Source organism: Mytilus edulis, chromosome 14 (assembly GCF_963676685.1).
Source record: "Mytilus edulis chromosome 14, xbMytEdul2.2, whole genome shotgun sequence".
Lineage (NCBI taxonomy): Eukaryota > Metazoa > Mollusca > Bivalvia > Mytilida > Mytilidae > Mytilus > Mytilus edulis.
Window position 1 is genome coordinate 8137808 of NC_092357.1, and position 23870 is coordinate 8161677.

Here is a 23870-nt window from a genome sequence, read left to right on the forward strand (position 1 = left end):
ACTGTTCATATTTTAAGTTAGAGCCGATGAAATTTTCTGTAATTGTGATATAATGTGTCCCAAAAGTAGTACAATCCACTTTTAAAATTTATTGAGAAAGCGCAGGTGGGATTTTTTAAATTTGCATTGATTGTCTAAAAGAAATGCACTACGAAATAATTTTAGGTCTCGGACCAGCAAATGTGCATAGATAGTGGTTATCAATGCATAGTTACTATGTACCTTAACACGCATGTGTTAATAAACATTACGTGGACAATGCATTGCGATTTGATCGAACAAAGATTTGTGAAATATAAAGTTAAGTCTTGGTATCACACAACGCAGTGCTTATATTTAACATGCAAACTATAAGTCACTTTTAATATTGGACTTAGAAAATTTGTACATTTCATTTCAATTTAAACGCCGAAGAAAAACGTTCAGGACTTGTAGATTGATGTCCTTGTCAATTGTAAGTTAATTCTTATGCATATATTTTTTAGTTTGCTGTTCGGTGTGAGCCGATGTTCCGTGTTGAAGTCCGTACCTTGACCTATACAATGCTATAATGGTTTTCTTTTATACATTGTTATGTGGATGGAGAGTTGTCTCATTGGCACTCATTCCACATCTTCTTATTCCTACTCAACATAAGAATTCAATCGAGAAAATGAACGACTAATTTAAAACACAACACTAATGTGGCAATCATGAACGAAAGACAACTACTGAACTACATGCACGTCACTTGAGACAGTCACATAAAGCATGTGGTCGGGTTATTCATGATTGAAAGCGCCAAAACCATAGTCTTGGAGAGTGGTGTAATATAACTAGTTATCAAAGGTACCAGGATTATAATTTAGTACGCCAGACGCGCGTTTCGTCTACATAAGACTCATCAGTGACGCTCATATCAAAATATTTATAAAGCCAAACAAGTACGAAGTTGAAGAGCATTGAGGATCCAAAATTCCAAAAAGTTGTGCCAAATACAGCTAAGGTTATCTATTCCTGGGATAAGAAAATCCTTAGTTTTTCGAAAAATTCAAAGTTTTGTAACCAGTAAATTTATAAAAATGACCACATAATTGATATTCATGTCAACACCGAAGTGCTGACTACTGGGCTGGTGATACCCTCGGGGACGAAACGTCCACCAGCAGTGGCATCGACCCAGTGATGTAAATAGTTATCAAAGGTACCAGGATTATAATTTAGTACGCCAGACGCGCGTTTCGTCTACATAAGACTCATCAGTGACGCTCATATCAAAATATTTATAAAGCCAAACAAGTACGAAGTTGAAGAGCATTGAGGATCCAAAATTCCAAAAAGTTGTGCCAAATACAGCTAAGGTTATCTATTCCTGGGATAAGAAAATCCTTAGTTTTTCGAAAAATTCAAAGTTTTGTAAACAGTAAATTTATAAAAATGACCACATAATTGATATTCATGTCAACACCGAAGTGCTGACTACTGGGCTGGTGATACCCTCGGGGACGAAACGTCCACCAGCAGTGGCATCGACCCAGTGGTGTAAATAGTTATCAAAGGTGCCAGGATTATAATTTAGTACGCCAGACGCGCGTTTCGTCTACATAAGACTCATCAGTGACGCTCATATCAAAATATGTACAACATAAGAACAAACTATAAGAATCCGTTCAATTCATCAGAATTATAGACACAAACAATCTTTAAGTACAGATCTTGGAATACTCGCTGTTACTGTCATTTAGTACGCGCTTGTTAAATATTTACACATGTGTAGATTTATGAACCACATTTGTGGATCTTTGACATAGTTAAAAACCTGATCTTGAACCATATCAAATTTTATTAGAAATTTGCCTGTGACGTGACTTTTTGGCGTTGATCAAGCCATGTGAAAGACAGTTCGTGTTTTTATTGTGCTGTTTTGGTGTGCTGACCTATATTGTTTTACGTGTTTGTGTTCGATTTTAAATGATCAGCATGTCAAAATGTGATATTGTTTATTTGTGTATGTCTCTCTCCTGAATGTGCTTGCATTTATTTGTACTGTATTCCTGTCATATAATGGTCATTTGAGTGTTATATGGTTTGCTTCTGTGTGTTTCATTGTCGTTTGTTTTCGTTCACTTAAGTGTTTCTATTGTTTCGTTGTTTTCCTGATGTTGATGTTGATGTATTTCCCTCAGTTTTAGTTTGTAACCCGGATTTTCTCTCAATTAATTTATGACTTTCAAACAGCGGTTTTCTACTGTTATGTAATTGATTGTATAATATACTAGTTTTAAGGATGTTCGCTACTCTGTTAAAAAATAACAAGCGTTTTAAAAGCTGTAATGAATTGATGGTATATAAATAAAGAAACTAAAAAAGTAGAAAAAAATGGAAGGTCCGTGTGGTCGTTTTCGAGATATAAGCCATTGAAAATTTATTAGTTTTAAGGATGTTCGCTACTCTGTTAAAAAATAACAAGCTTTTTAAAAGCTGTAATGAATTGATGGTATATAAATAAAGAAACTAAAAAAGTAGAAAAAAATGGAAGGTCCGTGTGGTCGTTTTCGAGATATAAGTTATTGAAAATTTGGCGGGAAATAATTCTCTATAGATTTTTCATACATTTAACAATGGCACCTCATTTGTTTCGAAAACTAGGAAAAAACATCAAGAATTTTATAAACTTTTGAAATATGGCTTTTTAAAACTTTATGTAATGAAATTATGAAAAGAAAAGTAGGGGTTAGTGGGCAAAATATTTTAATGACAATGCATGGATAAAACCAGAGGAATCTGAAAATCTGGCAAAAAATCAAACAAATAGAGGAGCAAACATCCTTAACACAACGTTCGGAGGCGTACGAACCTGTCACGTGCAGAACCCGAAATCATCATCTCAATGTTGGCAGGATAGTGATACAGAGGAACTATTTATTATTTAAGAACCCTACATTTGTTCATAACGATTTGAAAAATCTAAATCTTTATAATATGGTTTATAGAAGTTTTGTTACTTTTAAAACTTAAACATATCATTTTAAAATCATATGCTTCTCGTAATACTTTACTAAGATAACATATTACTTCTGCAATGTTTAAAGTCGTCAGTTATTATAAAATTGATCATGAAGAAGACGATATTGTCAAACATTAGTCACTCTGAAATCTCACATTAAAATAACCTTTTGATATGATAATACTTTTGGGGGTCTGATATTCAAACAAGAGAGGTATCGACACAGTGCTGTTAAAACGATCAAGATTCCTTAATCTTGGGCGGTGATGTAAGAACAAACTGTCTCTTATTTCTAAAAAAAAAAAACCCATTCACTTCAAGAACGAATCAGAAAAATCATATCACCTAACATACATGATTAAACGTATCAATATAAAAATACTCGCTATTACTGAAAACTAGTCCAAGACAAATCAACAATAATTAATGAGTTAACTTGTTATTTTTACTTACATTAAAAATAACTTGCCATGAGAACGAAGACATCAAATTACCTTCTATTATTTTCTAGTTGAATCATATCGCTGCCGAAACATAAGTAATTATCAGGATTTCGATTTATTAAACTCATAGTTTTCTTATTTAATGGTACCATATAATCAGTGTTAAAAAAGACGAATACAATGGAAATATCTCTTCATGAAAATGGTGCATCATGTATTGGCCAGCAAAAGGTCAAATATATGGATGTATAAAAACAAGTGGCCTATGCCAATGATAGACTGTAAAAGAAAAGTCAGGATTGTCTACGGTAACCGTTGTCCGAAGAAGTTTGGAACTGTTTTAATAATATCTAATTTTAATTGTAATCTTTACAAATCGATATTATAACTCAATTGAGAGTCTATGCATTGACTACGCGATTTATGATACTATGGAAAACTAACCTACTATTTTTTGGAAGTATAATAGGTGCAAATACATTGTTATAAAAATCAACAAAATCCATTCTGATTATTTCAAGCCGTTCTTATATTAAACAGTTGAGCTCATCTTTAGATTGAATTAGTTTTTGATAGCATTTAATAGATTTTTTCTTAAAACATTTAATCTCAATTTGTGGTCAATACAAGTAGATTCATATAGAAAGCATTACACAAAAGTCAAACGACACGAATAAACATTAACCGATGCACAAAATATGGTTGATAATAAGCAAGTTAAAAAAATAAATACCGTATCATGATAAAATCATGACACTTTTGGCTATGCAAGACAAAATGTGAACAATTGTGTGCATGTCAAGCCTATGTTGCTAGGGTCTTTGTTTCAATGTCGTTCAAATTACAATACATGTTTAAATTAATGTAACGGGAGAACTTAAGGTTATTTAAACACAACACTACTATTCAAAATCATAAACATGAAACCATACTTCAAGTACGCTATTGTTTCACTTTTTGAATATATTCTTGTTTTAATTGTAAAACGGTTGGAAAAAAACTTTTAATATTTCTTTTTCTGTAAACGTTATAACAAAAGGTAAAATTACAAAAATACTGAACTCCGACGCATATAGCAAAAATGAAAGACAAGAACACAAAATTTATTCTTTACATTTATGCATATGGTTTATTCTCAGATAATAAACATTTATGACCGAGTGATATAAGTAGGTTTATAAGTTTCTCGTCTTTTTAAATATATTTTAATTAATTGTGATCGCGATGTTCCTGCCGGGAGTCGGGGTTCCTTCGTGGTAATCACGGTTTCTAGGCTAACAAAACACATAGCCGACATGATTTATCAAGTAGCGTTAAAAAGGGCGTTAAAAACTAACAATGAGTCAATTAAAAACTATGAATAATGAGTATAATCTAATCGGTGTATATATTATAAAATGTTTTCCATGTTTTACGGTGTACATATTTGCCTGGCAGAGTTGATCGGTAAACTTATCGATCTTTTAAATACGCGTATTCTAAAAGGTTGTCAATTCACCTCTGTAATTATATCATGGAACATTGTTTTTATTGGTATAAATATTGATTCTTTCATCAGTAAATAAAAGCAAACTAAATATTATTGTTATATACATATTCACCTTTTTATGGATCTACATTCTGTCGATACTTGTATCCTGGCATAACAAAAAGTAATGCTTTTCTCTAACTGTTTATGAAGTTTTTACACTTAATCTATTGGATGTGGAATGTTAAATGATTGATAATTTTGTCTTAGATACATTATTTTTTAAATAAGTTGCTAGTGGCTTTGAGCTAGCAGTCAGTAACTTCGAATACTCTCAGATCAGTACTTAGTGCGTGTTTGTTGTTTGGAAATACAAATACTAAGTCACATAACATCCGTGTGTTTGTTACATGGATTCCTAATTGTATCCGTCTGATGGGTTAGGCCGTTCTCAATTTATTGTCAGTACCGAAGCACCGACTACTGAGCTGATATTACCCTAAGGGACTGATAATCCACCAGCAGAGGTATTGACTCTCAACGTTTTAACAGCTCATCTCTACCAAAACGAGAAGATTATCTGTTTTTGTTTAATAAGATATCGTGATTAACCGTGATTTGTAAAGTAGTATAGCGCATTTACTGAATAGCTCGGAATACACATGGCACCAACTTGGTAGAAAAAAACCGTTTAACACAAAAAAAAAATCAACACCTCCGAGCTTCTATGTTCTTTGCAAATCTTTGATGCCCTCGGAAAAAAAAATCCACCATCAAATACATTTCTCCTAAGAGATACTTTACACAATACAATCTTGATTGTAGCTAAAATGCGTAACTTGATATGTATATATAAATAAATTATGCAAAACAATTCCATGACTATTTTCATTTCAGATTGTAATATAAATTAAAATGGGAAACAATAACGAAAAGGTAAGGTAAAATTCATGTTACAACTTGTAAGTTATGCTATTGAATTGAAAAGGTACACTCAAGCTAATACGAAATACCTTATTCATCCAAAATAAATTAAAGATAAATAACCTTTGTAGATTCCTTAAATTATATATGGACATTCCATTTTCTACAAGTCAGAACTATGTTATTTGTTCTTTTTTGTTGTCTGTCAACGGTGGCAGAGTTTGGTTTTGTCAGTTTGTACGGACCCAACCGAAGATAACAACCGACGCCCACCAATGGGTCTACAACGCATCGAGAAAAACCCTCACTGGGAAGTGGGTCCCAGTTGGTTTGTTATAGATATAAAACAACCATTTCAATTGAACAGCTCTAAAGACAATGGATGAAATACACATCTTATATTTTCTGGCTTATGAAGCGCTCCTATTTACAGCAAAGTGAAATGAAGAATGGACATGGAGAAAGTTGAAAATTGACAACAACTCAAAGCCACCAAATGGGTCTTCATCACAGAAACTTATGGCAGGCTACAGCTGACCCCTTATCAAAAAACTTTCCCCAGTCAAGGAGTCCTACATTAGGTATAATGTTTTATGGTTTGGGATCAAGAATTAACTAATAAGAATAGTTGAAATCTAACAGAATGTATACTATATGCATACGCTTAAATGTATAAGGTATTGTTGTGCATTGTTTTTCTAAATTGGCTAGAGGAATAGGGGGACGGTTAAGATATCAAAAAACATGTGTAACACCGCCGCATTTTTGCGCCTGTCTAATGTTTTTTTTTGTAAGTCAGGAGCCTCTGGCCTTTGTTAGTTTTGTATGATTTTTAATTTTAGTTTCTAGTTTTTAATTCTGAGTTTAGTATGACGTCCATTATAACTGAACTATAATGATTTACTTTTATAAATTGTTATTTGGATGAAGAGATGTCTCATTGTCACTCACACCACATCTTCCTATATCTATCTAGTAACATATTTGTTTAGGGGCCAGCTGAATGATCACTCCGTGTGCGGGAGTTTCCCGTCGCATTGAAGACCCATTGGTGGCCTTCTGCTATTGCCTGCCCTATGGTTAGCTGGATGAAAAGACATCAGAACAGCAGTTGTCTTTTCGGGACATTTATATTTTCATAATTGGTGTCAACATAAAAAAAAGAGTAATATAGATTTTCGTCTGACATAATAAAAAGCTACACATTTAAGTGTTTTGAGAATATATTTAAAATGTTAATCCGCTTATAGACCTTAAAATCTTTTGTTTATATCGATAGACATTGTAGATCAATCAAGGCTGACTAGGATAAGTCTATTGAAACTATATGTATAAGACAAAAGAACTTTATCACGAAAACCTCTGCTATCCATACGTCTAGAATAATAATTCACACACAAACATGGTATCGGAACAATTAAACGACAAGAGCCCAAACAAGATATCGCGGTTGAACATTTATGTTTTGTTAGAGTAACACAATGTTCAATCTCAACTGATCTTGCTAAATGTGAAAGGTCAAATAAAAAAATAAGAAAAATAAACCCAGTATACGAAACAAATTTTCCGACTTATGGACATGGTGAACAAGCTGACTATTTAAAGTCTGCTATTAATACAATTTTCACATTGCTTATATTTCACTTTTATACCTATTTCTTCGCTTCGTGTAGCCGGAAATTGTTGACCATGAAAAACCTGATGATTGTGAACAGCTGAAAAAATGTTTCAAAAAGGCGATGGATGAGAAAAAGATGGTTATACTAGCATTAGGCGACAGAGACAAAGATTGGATAAAAGATGCGAGGTGTAATGAAAAAATAGTTATGGTTGACTGCAAATCCTTGTATGATGAACAGGTAACCATTTGTAACCATCTTATAAGGATACTGTGTTAATATAACACACGGACATAAAAGTCGTAAATATCACTTTTCTGTTACAAAATATGACGAACAACTGTACAATTGACCATTTAAAGCACTATTTGGTTTGCAATAAGTTACATGTATTATTGTCGACTTTCTTTAAAGTAGAATACACTACAATACATATGTAATGGACGTGTCAATAAGCTGAACCTTTTACTTGACCAAACAGGCAGAAATAGTTTAACCTTTTATCTTGTAAGACAATTTTTGTTGAAAAGGTCAACGTTTTCGACTCTTCTAATCTTGTTGTCTATGAAAACAGATATACATACTTTTCTTATTGCTTGATTTGACAGGTATTATTTCTCAGAGTTGAGTTATTACTAATATCAGGAACTTTAAATTTAAATACTGTCTATGTTTCAGATGAAGCGTTCAACGTCACAACCTGTTTGTCCCGATTTGTCGGAACAGGTAAGCATCTAAAAACATAGATGGCAAAAAATGGATAGATGAGTTCATTGTTAATACATGCTTTTTCTTGTCATTACGTTAATGTTTTTCTTGTCACAAATCGTATAATTTGGTTTATATGGCAATAAAAAGTTTGATGTGATATGATTTGTTAATACGAACTTCTGTTAGGAATTTTGTATATCAATGCTCTTCAACTTCGTACTTCATTTGGCTTTTTTTTAAAAACTTTTTGGAATCGAGCGTCACTGATGAGTCTTTTGTAGACGAAACGCGCGTCTGGCGTATATATAAAATTTAGTCCTGGTATCTATGATGTGTTTATTTATAGGCCAAATTTATCTAAAAACAAAGTATTTCTTAAACTCATTTAAAACAAAACACCATGGTATAACAAAGTATATTTAACCTATTCTGGAAATGTTCAAAGTTCTACTATATAAACGTCAAATGTAATGAACAAAAAAGAAATGTTCAACGCAGCAGCAATATTCTGTTAATATGATAATTGGGCAAACTAAATCTAGAATTTAAAACTGAACAGTTGAAGACTTAATGATAGAAAAAAAATCATTGCAGCTTTATAAATGATACAAAAAAATTGAACAATTTGAGATTGTAATTGAATTTTTCATAAAAATGTCAAGTCATACACATATCATAAAAAACATACGGGAAAAGCTTATATTGAATAGAAACATCACAAAATACATTAAATGAACAGTATGGTAATGATTAAATATTCGTTCGAATGGAAAAAGTTTAGCTTCAAGAAAAAAAGGATTAGCTGATAAATTGAGGTAACAGAAAATTGCCTATGTTCAGAAATAAAAATAAAAGTTTTCACACTTATAAAGTAGTCAACAATTGCCCTAAACTTAAGAAATAATAGACATATTCATATATTTGTATTTACGATACATGAACATGTTATAGACACAATGTGCTGAAGATGAAATTGACAAAACGTTAGCTAGTTTAAAAACACGGATTGGAGATACACCAACTGTTCAGAAGGAAAGGTTTGTGAATTGGGGTAAGACACAATCTATGGAGGTTATTTCGTCTTCCCCTACAACAAAAGAAGAACTTCAAAAGTTGGTGTTAGCAGCATCTGAAGAAGGTCTGAGTGTAAGATGTGCTGGAAGAGGTCACAGCTGGGCTCCATTATTCTCGGACAGTAATCAACTACTTATTCATGTAGAAGATATGAAAAGCGATTACAAGGATGGGTCTAAAATTAGAATATCTGATGTAAGCGTTATTACACAAGTATATAAAAAAATGTATGCTTTGAAAACGTTAATTAGACATACAAAATCGAAATGATTCTGAGGACAATAATCGGTCCATCACATTAGGGTCCATTCAATATATCAAAAGAAATTTAGTATATTGTGGATTATATAAAAAAGAGAAGATAACACTAACATGGATCGGATGTGTTGTGATAAATAACATCATCAACGATACACGGCTATATAATTTGGACGTTAGTTGCGAGTATTGTCTAACCAAGGTTGATAGTGATTCTCGATTCATAAATTTGTAACAGTCAAATCAAGTACAATTACTATTTTATAAATCAAGTATGAATAAATGAATCTATAACAACACCTATTAAAAGCCTGTCACGATTTCTTGATTTCCGAAGAAAAACAGACCTCATTATATACATAACCAGACTTAATATTTTTTTGGAAAATGGTCATGGCATGTTCGTTTATACTCTTGTTATAAAATGAAAAATAATATTATATTAACGGCATTTCAGCGTGAAAAAAGAGAAGTGGACATTATGACCGGAGCTACGACTGAAGAATTTAAAAATTTCCAACTAGAACACAAAGTGAATATACCTGGTAATGTTGTTTTAGATTGTGTTCATATGGTCAGTGTTGTAGCAACAGGTTGTCATGTAAGTTTTCTTTTAAATCAATGTGTTGAATATAAAAGCATTCCAATATTAACTTCTTATAGAAATATGTTCCATGTATTGCGAAGGTTATATTTAGGTACTGGGGGGGGGGGGGGGGGGGGGGTGGGGGTGGGGGTGTGACATGACCAATTATTCGGCCCCAGAAGGAAATTAATATATTATTATACATTACATATATTTCAAACAATTCTATCACGTGACATGGAATAATTCAGTTAATTTTCATTCAATTGCAAGGAAGGACGAATAACCCTAAAAAAATTCCACCAACGGTGAATGACCCTATTAATCACCGGCGAATAACCTTTTTAGTTAGCTGATTTGTGGCCGTTTTTGGCACAACTTTTTTGAAATTTTGGTCCTCGATGCTGTTCAACTTTGTACTTGTTTTGGCTTTCAAACTTTTGTATCTGGGCCTCACTAGTAAGTCTTGTGAGGAGAAAACGCACTTCTGGCGTATTAAATTTTAAACCTGGTGCCTTTTGTTAGCTATTATTTATTAGTTTCTTTGTCAATTGTATTCTCCTATTTATTTGTATTGTAGTCCTGCAATGTTGTGTTGTCATTTTAATGTTATATTTAACATGTCAATAAAAGAGGGCGGTTTTGCATGCCACAAAACCAGGTTCAACCCAACATTTTGTTCTTTAAAAAATTGCCTGTACCAAGTCAGTAATATGTAATAGTTCGTTTCTGTGTGTGAAATTATCTTAGAGTTCGGGGTTTTTGTTCTACGTTTAGACATATACTGTATAAATATATAGTTCGTATGAAATTTAGTTAAACAGTGTCAGATCTGCAAATCTGCTTGTCCTAATTTTTTTCCTTCCCTAAGCGGGTTTCAAATTCCTGCTTCTTTGAAATTTTTAGGCTGCATTTGAGATGAAGTAAACACAAATTATGGTTTAAGCCCTGCATTACCACAGGTAATGACATGTACATTTATGCCATACAGTTTTTTAATTTATAGATGGTTATACGTATAACAGTTGTTTAATTTACAGATGGTTATATGTATAACATGTAATATTTTGTTCATATAGGGTGTTGGAAAGGATGTACAGACACCAGGTGATGATTTAGTGAGAATGCGCGTAATCGGAAGCGATGGTAAACTGCGAACCTATACATCAGACGACAAAGAGATGTTGAAAGCGATAAGTTCAAACCTTGGATGTTTTGGAGTTATATTCGACATGACAATAAAAGTCGTCCCTGAAGTTATCGTAAAAGTAGAAAATCGGTACGAGCCACTAAAAGAGTTATTCTCCAAACCTGATAGTTTACAAAACATATTTGAGGAAAACTGGTCAGTTCAGATTCTTTGGTTTCCTTACAACTCACTCGGACTTTTTGATTACGATCCAAAAGATGATGAATTATGGATCCGTGTAATTAACAAAAAACCGAAGGACACAATGAAAGTAAAGACAGAAACCCAAACATACTACGACTGGAAAGAAACGAAAGATTGTTTGACCGCAGAAGGATTGTCGATCGTGTCATCAGTAGTAGTTGAAAATCCTTCTTTGACTCCATGGTTTGCGTGGGCAGCCTTTGGAAGTTTGAAGCATATCGTATTTCCCAAAGGTCCAATGTATCAGGAACTTCCTCACGCTGTTCATTTTAGGTAAGACTGTTTCATATTTATGAGTCAACCCCTTGATATGGATATGTTATCGCACTAACATAATATAGGCTACTAATGTCAAACGAGGCACAGGCCAGGGAAGGATTTCAACATAACAATATTTGGCACAAGTAATCCTATACATGCGTTTTCCATGAAAATCTAATTGTATAATAATGAATAGATATAATTTGTTTGGAATAAGCTGATTGAGTGGTTGGTAATATTTCATGACAATAAAAATATGAAGTAATTTGAATATTTTTAAAACATTTCTTGAATAAACATATTATAACATTTTTGTGTTTCTATACTTATTCTTCCAATCAATGTTAGTTCATTCATTAACCATCTATGTATTTGTGTTTTATGGCAACAATGTCAGACGCATGCACGGTATTTAAATACAAAATTACCTGTTTGATTTTATAGAATGCATCTTTGCTTAATAACATGTAGTACATATTTCATTTGTAAGTTTAAATTATAGTTATTTCGTTTCAAGGTGAACTGTATTTAGCTATGATATTACAGTAAAAAATACTTGAAAATAGGTAACTCATTAATTATTTGTTACCTTAAAATTACTTTCACAGGCAGCATACTGATAAGGCCCCTGTGAATTGCATGGAGTTTGCTTTCGATTTCAATCCTCAACGATTGCAGAAGATTATTCAAGTCGTGGTGGAAAAAGTAGATCATCACGAAGATAAAGATGAGTATCCATTGAACCTTGTTATGGAAATGCGCCTGATGGGTTACAGGTAAATATAAACAAAAAAATAGCGTTAGTATTTATATACCGACCGTGCAAGGGCTGTACAGCCAGTCAAGGTCGTTAAAAACTTCCATTTGTAGTATTTATATAAACACGTTTTCAATATTTTGACAACATAACACCAATCCAAAATTATTCGAATATGTACTATGAAATTATAACCTTACTATCTTAACACATACAGGAACATCATTGTGGCAAAATAGGCAACTGTCTACTTCTTTTTTATATGTGATGTTGTATTTTGTTTTTTCAAAGGTGTCTTTTAACTATAAATTCTTAATTAATTACAGTGACTCATTTCTTTCTCCTGCTATAATCGGAAATCCAGCATATGGTGGATCTGGTTGCACTTTTACTATAGAAGTTTTAAGTATTGTCGACACCAAAGGATGGAGAAAGTTTGCCACAGACGTAGGAAAAGAATGGATGGCTTTAGATGGTGTTCCACATTTAGCAAAGCAGTGGGACTTTCTTCCTGGTATTGAGGATCATATCTACAAGGTAATAAATAAAGATAAGCTTTGTGTTTATAAAAGTCACATTGAAACTTGAATTAAAGACCAGAAATGTTATCTGGTCAGCAACACTAGTAACACAATCAGTCCGCCAGCAGCTATATAAAGTAAACAATTATATTTAAAAATTCATTGACACTTACAATTAATGTTTATTCAGCATTTGGACATTTAATTTAGAAAACCAAAAACACCATTTTTTTCTCGCACTGATTGTCAGTGGATCAACACAGCAATTATCGTATGTTCTTCCCCAATAGACAGACTGGATTATTTTTCTCCTTTTAATTGTTTCACATTAAGTATTTATCATTTCCAGGTCTTTTACAACTGCCTTTGTGGTAAGGGCGTTGTTCATATTTGAAGGCCATACGGTGACCTGTTAATTTCTGTGTCATTTATGTTCCTTTGTGGGAGTTTTATAGTTGGTAATTAAACCACGTCTTCTTGTTAATATATTGGTCATAGAATTGCATTGCAATCCAAGCACTGTAGCCACGATTTCTCAGTAGCTTGAAATTGCATCCCGCGAAGAGATGAAATATTACCAATGCCCATTAAGCAGTTTTGTTGTAGTATAAGTATATAAACAGAACAAGATGTGGTAAAATTTAAAAAGTAACAACTCTGCACAAGACTACATGTAATCAGCTATACGTCTCAGTATAATAATAGATAACCTGATGAAGAACGTCGGTCCTATAACGTTTCACGTTAAAAGGCCATTATTCTATTACCAGCATTTAGGGGCCTTTAATAGCTTACCATACGATATAGGCTTTGTTCATTGTTGAAGGCCATTCGGTGTCCTATAGTTTTTGTTATTTTACTTTTTTCATAATCTTGCAGCATATGGGACAACATATCGACGCATTCAAGGAGCAGCTGCAAAAGTCTGGCGCTGACCCAAATGGAATGTTTCTCAATAAAAGCATCCGAAAACTATTACGACTATAACATTAATGACCGGAACTTGACGAAAGTGTGTGCTGTAATATTTAGAAGTAATTTGCCAATTTATAGAAACTGACTTTTTTGTTGTTGTTATGCAAAAACTTAATTGAACATGTTGAAAGTATCTGCATTTTGAAATGTACCATGCAAAGATATGATTACACACTTTAACGTACCTGTATTTATTAGACATACTTCTGCTTGGATACTTTAATCTAGTGGTTTTTATTTATTGCATTTTACTCAGATTGCCTTTCGTTCAATATTTTAATATACATTATCTTTTTGGTTGTCATTAACATAGCTTCAATTTGTGTCATCATCATACTTTTTATACCTTATTGTTGTTGGGTTGCTGGCTTTTGAATGCACTTCTGTATTGATACGCAGTTGTTTACCCTTGGTTTTTTGTCTTTTAGTGGTGGAAAGAATTATGTTGATACATATAAGCGGTAAACGGTGAGATCCCGAACCGGCGAATAATGACGATTGAACGTATTGGGAGCAGTGATTTTGATATTGCCTGGGTAAAGCTCATTAAAATCGAATAATCGACTAAAATACCCCTTGACACCTCAAAAAGTTTCCTTTATTAGAAAATAATGATAATAGTTATCAAAAGTACCAGGATTATAAAATACGAGCTTTCAAGTATAAGGATGGATATATAAGACTATGTATTTTTAACTTATATATCGGGCTGTCTATGTACGGATTAAAACGAAAAAGAACGTATAAATGTATACCTGTGGTGATCACCTTCTACACTTTTAATAGTCACGTGGAATGATAGCATGATTAAATCATGGTTTCATATTTAACATTATTTTTTTTTGTGATAATTATCCAAGATAGATTTTGTTCTTCCTTACCTGGTCAGATTAATTGTTTTCTCAAAATTCAGAATCAAAATATATTATTTTCGAAACATGCCCCGCCCCCTTTTCATGTTAAATGGTCGGTCCGACAATTTTTTTTTTATTTGTTGCAAATTTCTTGCAAGGGACTGCATGGGACTGTCCCTTACAAGAAATCTGCAACAAATAATAAAAAAAATCATTTTACCCCCCCCCCCCCTCTTTTTCCCCGTTTTTTTCCTATATTTTATTGTATATCGCCGTTATAGCGGGTATCGATCATCTATCTTTGAGGAGAGTATAAAGAGGCAACCATTTGATTCTGAGGGGGCCGGCCTGGCAAATTTGTTCAACCATATTTTTCATTTTAGAAAATAATTTCAACTTCTACACGCAAGATTATGTATTACACATGTACCATTTTACTATATAATAGAATTTGGAGGCCAGGTTTTTTTAGGTGGTAGCCAGCATATTTACTTGTATTTTTTTCCTGACAAATAAATTTATTTACAAAGCCTGCCAGCTCCGATTCTAGAATCAAAGGGTCGTCCCCTACCCCCATTTAGTATGCGGTATCGTTGGTATTATTTCAAATATTTGGTTCGAGAAAAAAGAATAGTATGCCGAAAAATAAAGTTGGAATCTAATACGCAGGAATTATAAAATTATATCATTATATCTTATTTGGTTATTGATCGAAAATTCTGCGAAAGAACAATAGTATATATGAAGTTTTCTGTTAAGTATTCGGTATTCGTTTTTTTTCTCATTTTTCCCTAAGTACAAAGAGTACAAGGAATCCTCCCTTTTTTTATTTAGCTTATTCTAAACAATGATCCGGATTAATACAAATTTTCAGTTAATTCTTTCTTAAGCTTTGCCTGCGTATGCACCAACGGAGGGGTCACTTTCTATATAAAAGTATATACAGACGTTTCGCTAGAATTGATCCTTTTTCAACTTGTCAAATACATGACTGGGTATAAAATTTAAACCTTATTATATGAATAGGCCGGTAATTTCAGGCATAATATATGACTAGGCGAAAACTATCAGACAAATCTATGAGTAGGGCAGAAATTGGTAACTATAAGGGACCAGCCATTTAAATTGGGGAATGGCATGTTCAATTTTCTCGTCAAAAATTAATTTTGTCTCTTTCATTTCTAGCCATTTTGTTTTTCGTTCAGTCTCTTGAAATTTGGAATCAAAAAATTTATTTCCGGAACTACCCCCCCCCCCCCTTTCCCCCCATTTTCCATACAAGTTAAATGGTCGGTCCCTTAACTCATGTTTTGGTCACAATTTCAACGCGAAATGTGTGTACCGTTTGGGAGAGTTTGGTACTGCATCCAATTAAAGTTGTTACTTGTTTTTAAAAGCTTCAAGTTTGCAGGTAGTTGTATATTGTCAGATATCACTTTTCTATCAAAGGAGTTGTTATTTGCATACATGAGATGTTGTTCTTTTTCCTCTCCCAGCATGCTCATGCATTATTCAAACCAAGAAGTAAATATAGTAATACAGACGACAGCTTCAAGTTGACAAATAAATATAAATACTAAAGCAAAGGTGATCTTCATTTAAAATTTACATGAAACATAGATTATAAAAGTATTTTTATTTATTTGTCACCATGGAGCTGTCGTCTGTATTAATATTCAATTTTTATTGCACGGTATATCAGACCTTCATAATTTACAACAAAATGTTTATATACATTTATAAGCATTATTAACACAATGCTGTAAGTGATATGCTAATTCTGCAGATAATCAGCCCTTGTTTTAGAAAGAGCTGCATAAAGCTCTACAATTAATGCCATTTCCCATCTTGGATGACCTGTCCTGCCTTTTTATTTAAAACCCCTACAAATCAAACGGTCGTTCCTCACTCTAGGTGCTGGCCAGAATTATTTTTTAACAAAAATCAGAATCAAAATATTTTTTTTCAAAAATATAAGAATGCCCCCCCCCCCCCCCCCCACTCCCCTCCATCAACTCCTTCCAGAAACTGCTCCGTCACTAACGACATACAAAATAAAAAAAATAAAAAAGACAGTACTCGTGTAGTTAGTACTGCAAACAGAGTTTTTTTTTAAACTTTAATGTTCCGGAAGAACACATATCTAAATTGTATATCGATGCAAAGAGGACAACGTGTACAATAAGAACAGTTTGGTCGTAAAATCCAGAGTGGTGACATTTTTTTGAAAATGAGGTCAAAAGTAAGACCAAAAAATATCAATATTTCAACCACTAGGATAAAAAGGAGAAATTTCATGATATTTATTCAATAGAATGCTACAAAAACGGTCCAATCATAAGCATATACCATAAACGATGTTAAACCTACAAATTTCTTATATGAAGAGCTGCCATTACAAAATGGCGTTGATCTCGAACCTTCTGGTCTTTTTCATTTATAGCATAGCAAAAGAAGGGGCCTTGACCTTTTCACATCCATCAACTTTCAAATAGCTTATAATTTTTCACTACAGTATATTACAGAATTATTTTCTAACTTTTTACGACCAGACGGAAATTAAAATATAAATATTATTCTATCATTTAAAACAATTTATTCCGGAACATTAAACTCGTTAACGTAAGAGTCTTTTAGAGGACAGTTGCAGTACTATGTCAATCGATAAAAAATGCACTTATAATCAAAGCGAGATAATCATAAACACTTAAGCATTCTAACTTGAAATTAATGATCCCGCTTCGTGTCATACGGCAAAGTAGGTGATACGTTCGTGATTCGTGATCTCACTGGTTATCTGTAATAGGTACGACACATACGTAGTGTATACGAACGACAAAAGATATAAACGGATAACTAAACGTTTAAGTCTAAAACGCACTGACAAAGCCATGGCAAAAAAAACCAAAATCTACCAACAATTTCGAGAAAAAAGCCATACAAACTAAAATAAAAAATTAACTTGAACCTAACTAAAACATTTGGTGATATCAGTTGTTCCGGGAAATTACACATATACCATATGGTACCTGTCGTGGTGTTCAAGAAGGTACAAACATAAGTCAATTTTTATTCGGATACTCATATTCGAGGAAAAGAGCACGGATTTGCTCTCGACAAGTGGAACATATCCGTTGGTATCCGTATATCTAATATTTCATAATCGTTGATAAACTCGCGATAGTGTCCGTTAAAGGTTTCGAAGGGATGATTCCTACCTTATTTCTTAGAAATCGTGGAATCTCTGTTTCAAAGCTACATATATACCTGTTGAGCAACAACCCTTCATAACAGAAACGATATCGATGATAAAAAGCAAGCTCTTAAATTCATTTGTAAGGTATCAACTTGAATACTAGCACACATTCGTTATTTGCTGGCACTTCTGCAATGATTCTATATATCAATAGAACGTTTACATTTTGGAAGCCGACTTCATTTCTTTGTAGAAAAGCTTTGTTCTCATTTGGCAAACATCCTTAAAGGCATACGATAAAGTTTTGATCCCGTATTTAAAGTTTGAAGAAAATTTGCATATAAAATTTGTAGCCGTATTTTGCTTTTCGAAAGAAAGACATAACTTTTTTGTTTTAAATGATAAAAATACAAACAGTTTTTTTGTTAAATAATTTGTAATTTCTGTTTTTTATAAGAATCATAAAAATTTATGCATTTTTTATTCCGAAATAACTCATATTTCTCTAATTCTTCGTCAATTTATCCCTTTCTGCACCTATTGTATAAAAAAATTTAATCAACGTGTGGTTCGTTTGATCTTAGTTCTTCATTGGTTAAAATCCGATTATGACGTCGAATTTTCTTAGTTTTCCTCTGAATTTCCTATTGTGACGGCATGAAAAAGGCGACCATGCCGGATGACGTCACATAGAAAGAACACATCTGTTTGCAGATCAGTCGCAGAGAAGGAATAAGTTTGCCTGCGTATTGTTTTCAAATCATTAGAGAAACAGATGCCACCACTAAATCTCGTGTAATACGATATTTATCCACTCTCGACAGTTAAATTTTAAATATTTTTTACGCTCGGCGAGCCTCGCGTTTTAAATTTGAAAATTTAACTGTCCCGAGTGGATAAATATTGTATTACACTCGATGCAGTGGTCGAATCTATATTTATCAAATGGTCATGAATTGAGAAAAGAACGTCTTTTTTTGCTGTTTATTTATCCAAATTGAAAAAATTGCACTATTTACAGTTTTTTAAAATTTGGTCCACATAATCTCACTGCGAAATGACACAAAATTTCGTTTTAAAAAGTGGAAGTCCATTCACTCGTTTTCAAATCAAATCAGTTTGAATGATAAAAATCAGCCTAAAACTGCATCTTTTCCCGATATGTCACAGTTTGACGTCGCGAAAATAACATTTACGTTAGCAACGTCATTACCTCCCCTGTAACTGTATCGTATGCCCTTAATTTCTAAACGAAAGTCGAAACATGAGGCGGACTAAAATGTATTTTGAACAGATTTCTGGCAATAGACTGTGATTCAATATAGACATTTACGTACTACGATTTTGTTTCATAAATATTGTAAAAGAACCTTTACTTAAAAGATTAGAGTTTGATACTTTTCAGTCAAATGGCAGCATATGCGTTATCCCCTTCCTTGCTTCAGTAGAGTGGTGATTAATGATATGTAGCAAAACTAATATTTGCATCCTTTGGAGTAAGGAACATTTTGTCTGGTTACTGTTGACAGCTAGTTTTATTTTGGTTAACATGTGCTTCCACTCCAACATACCAAACATAATTTTATCTGAAAATGATATCTGGACCGTTAAAAAGTGAAAAAAGGCAGGTAACAAAAACAAAACATTGGCACAATCATATCAATAATTATAACATGTACAACAGTGGTTCTTTCAAGACAAAGCACAACAAATTTAATTTCAATATCAACTATAAAAAACCATCAACACACACGTAATATGGGGACGAAGTCCCCTATTACAGTAGAAAATTCAATAAAAAAAAAAAAAAAAAAAAAATCGGGGAAAATTTCCCGAATTTTTCATTGTACTAATGAACTCAAAATCGTTCAATTTTTTTTTTGTCGTGTTTTTTAATTTCCGGATCTGCGCAGAACACATAACTCTACTTCCTTCTTCCGGTCTTTTTGTCGTGAGACTTTGATTAGTCTAGTAAAATATAGGAACTCAAGGAACACAATACCAATATTTCATTTTTAATCATTCTTTGTCTTTGGTATGAATAAACGTTAGGCCTACCTGATGCATTGCGTTTCTTTGTTTACATTGAACATGACGTCAGAACTTAAATAACGTCACAAGTAAAATCCCTAACAACAGAACCAAAACCGGAAACGTTACGGTATTTCCGTATCTTTTTTTTAACAAATATTTAAAATACAAAACAATAATTTAAATAAACTTCGTCCCCATTCACAGGTAATGCCTGTCTCATATTAGTAGTACATCAAAATGATGTGGAACATTACTCAATTGTATCTAATACATTATAACAAATGAAATTAAGTTAACATGTCCTCTAACAAATTACAAAAGACAACGTTTGAATGCTTTATAAAAAGAATGTTTTTTTTTTGTCTATTTTCACACATATTCAAACTTTTTTTCATAAAACAGAGGGTCACATTTCGGGAAATTATTACGCCAAATGCTTTCTACGTAAGAAAACGCTTCTTCTAATGCAGGACTACGACAGGTGTTGTTCATACGTTTGATGTGTTTGAGCTTTTGATGTTGCCAATTGATTAACGATTTTAGTTTTTGCATGTTAATGAAACATATTATTCTACAGAGTTATATTTCAACAGTATTTCTACTGTTTTTTCGAACAAAAAAAAAAGAAGAAATTTATTTATCATGTTTATCATGTTTATAGATTAGTTCAGTAAGAAAAGTCAAAATGTTATGTCACAAACACACATACTTTAATGAAATTGTTGAATGTCGTTATCGCATGTTTAGTCAATACATTGAGCTATGTGAAATAGTTATATATATACGGTCTTTTTGAATTGTGTTACCCTGAAGTTAAATTATTATAATTTTCCAATGCAAATATACACCTCCATGTTGTAACGTCCTTTTAGAAAGATTGGTCGGATTTTAATGTGTGTCATGCAAATTTAGTAACATGTATCACATATATGGAAAATGATAATTACAGTAAATATTTTGACTGATGACTGATGAGTGTGATCTGACCTTAAAGTTGAGCATTAGGACGTGGTTACACCTCAATGCATTTTACACTTGCATGATCGGTAGAAAAGGATACAATTTCTTGCGTATCTGTGTTGAAATCGTGCTGATGAAGTCAGATAATTTAAATTTCAGGTTTTTTTTTCGATCATTCATTACATTCATTTCTCAATGTTGACTACACTCAGTAAATGTATCGCTAATTAACTAATATGTGAAAAAAAAACATACTAAAAAAAATGTGATATGATTGAAAATGAGACAACTCACTACAAAAGACCACATGCCATAGAAATTAACAACGACAGGTTAACGAACAGCCTTCAATAATGAAATAAATTCATTAGGCACAGTCATATATAAAAGGCCCCGAAATCAGAATTAAAATCTTAAAGAGATAACGAACATATGTATGTGGAGAGTTGTCTCATTGGCAATCAAACCACATCTTCTTTTTTTTTTATATAAATGTATATGAGTATGAAATCAAAATTTTGGAAAATCTAAATGAAGTATGAATATTATAATTGTCAACATTACCTTCAATAATTACTTAGAATCTGGTCACGATATGTTACAATATGTTGCATATATTTAAGGTCATTAAATTGTCTTTATCCAATACTATATACTTTTGCAATAATAAAACCTATCAATTAAGATACATTTTATCGAGTATTTTATAATTTTATGAATTGTTTATTAGTATAAGTTCATTAAACATGTTAAATAGGCTAAGTATAAAAATGTTGACAATCACGTGATTAATAACTCTTTATATCTAGGTCATAAACTCTCTTGAAACCATTATCGTAAGATATATCACATTAATTTACATGCTTGTTTTCGTTGCACTTAGTGAGGTTTGATAAACATATTGCATATAACAATTTCAGTTTTTCATAGTTAATTAAGAGAAATGAAATACATCAGCTACAGTTTTGCAAAGTGAGATAACAAACAAATACAACCAAAAGACAACTGGGAATGGTTTTGTTTTTAATGAGCAAAGAGGATAAATAATAAACAACAGTTGTTCCATTTGAGTTATTCGAGACGAAATATTTAGAACAATCTTAAACAGTGTTTTATTTGACAGGAAACATAAAACTATCCTACACCGTGTTCTACTAGAATCGACGAAAAAGTCAATCATACACATATTCAATTGAAACCGCAAAACTCAACAACTGTTTTTCAGAGGGTAACATTCAGAAGTTATTAACTAAACGTTTTACCCTACGATATATATGGAATTCAAATACCATTTTCTATTTTATTTGGTATTGTTCATGTTGATTGGACTATCTCTTTCGTATAGACGTAATAGGCATCCTGTAATAAAGAAAGGCAAGTATTTTTAAATGTATTTGTCATTTGTAATATAATTGTATGTCAAATGTTTCTTTTATACAAATACTTATAAAAATCCATGTTTTTTTTAGTAATTTGAAATTTGTGGAAGATACTACGTGGATAATCAAACTTCACAAGTCGTGAATAATGTATATCATATGGGTCAACAGAATAAGTTTACAAGAGACTTGTGTTGCCGAATATTGCGCATCAGTAGAAATAAAACTATCAGCGTTTGATTTAATTGCTAACAATGTCGTTTCATATATTCCATATATAAATATACAGTACAACCATCTTATGTTTTTGTTTGATTCCTTTTTTTATTATCAATTTAATTAAAAGTACACTAATGTTATTCATTAATATTTGAATGTGAACTGAATAAATGTATATTTTCAACAATAACATGGATAATGAGAGTATGAACCGTTGCGTTATCAAGGACAATGTTAAAAAGATTCGTCACATTTCTATCTAGTTATGCCATTCACTGTATGGCTATTAAAATTATAAATTCTTTGTAAATTCTCTATGTATGCTACAAATATATTAGAATTAGTAGCAATAACAATTTTGAAACTACTTATTACTGGGTAGGATGTGATGTGTTTCTTGTGTTGTTAAAAGTACATCAGTTTAATTACTATGTTTCAGCTTTTTTTTCTTTCAGAGAAAATACTGAAATCACAAAGACTCGTTGGTGCAATTGGTGTTTGCAGCTTCTGTAGAAAACTGTGCTTTTGTAAATGTGTCCAGAGATCATGTGTAGATTCATCATGCTGTGGCATCGCTGGAAAGCCTCCAAAATCATTTGGCATCTCTAAAACATCAAAAAAGGAACAGAAAATGGTAAAACAATTACACGACCAATATGTAGAAGTATATAAACAACTAAAATCTAATAAATGATTAAATTTGCATGTGTTGTTTTTGTGTATTTGGATGATGTTGGTGTGTTAAGGAGTAAATTATGGTTCTGTTTATCAACATCATGTGGACAGGCCTCTTTTGACAGACAAGAGCAAGCGAAAAAACACTTCTTTTTTTAAATAAATTGACAGATTTAGGAATTATACGGATAGAACAATTCGAACTCATAAGTCGTAAGTTTTAAACTGATGATGATATGGAAAAGCTGTAATCTACTGAAAGTGTCCACTACACACTACATAGAAACGTTAAAACCTGTAACAAACCACAAGCAGGAACAGAACCCTGGGGGAGTCATCGGAAGGGCATACCTTTCTTTGGTTGCAGAACAATTGTGTATTTTAATGAAATTTCATTATTTTTCTCAGTTTTATCATAAGAACCGTTGTGATAGTCAATCCTTATCAACACACATCTCAATGAACGGATGGAGCTATTAGTAGTCGAGGCCTTTAGTTTTACGACATAAGAATGACTTTGAATTGATAGTTTCTAAATATTGAAATGTATGCATGCCCATGTTAAATCGGCCACTTA

The 23870-nt window shown here is 32.4% G+C and overlaps 1 protein-coding gene across 1 annotated transcript; it reads left to right on the forward strand.

Annotated features, from left to right (window-relative positions):
- The first annotated feature begins 293 nt into the window (after window positions 1–293).
- On the forward strand, window positions 294–14231 carry LOC139503214 (L-gulonolactone oxidase-like). Its single transcript, XM_071292976.1, has 10 exons — window positions 294–454; window positions 5795–5833; window positions 7495–7680; window positions 8119–8166; window positions 9103–9420; window positions 9941–10084; window positions 11149–11735; window positions 12332–12499; window positions 12807–13017; window positions 13881–14231. Exons 2-10 carry the CDS (start codon window positions 5813–5815, stop codon window positions 13986–13988), a joined length of 1791 nt encoding a protein of 596 aa, XP_071149077.1. The 5' UTR covers window positions 294–454; window positions 5795–5812; the 3' UTR covers window positions 13989–14231.
- Window positions 14232–23870: the final 9639 nt, after the last annotated feature.

Excerpts from the sequence above, each read along its gene's own strand:
- LOC139503214 (XM_071292976.1), top strand. The coding sequence starts at position 5,813 with ATGGGAAACAATAACGAAAAG. Across the intron at positions 9,421-9,940 it reads CTAAAATTAGAATATCTGAT|CGTGAAAAAAGAGAAGTGGA; the intron begins GTAAGCGTTATT and ends ACGGCATTTCAG. Across the intron at positions 10,085-11,148 it reads TTGTAGCAACAGGTTGTCAT|GGTGTTGGAAAGGATGTACA; the intron begins GTAAGTTTTCTT and ends TTGTTCATATAG.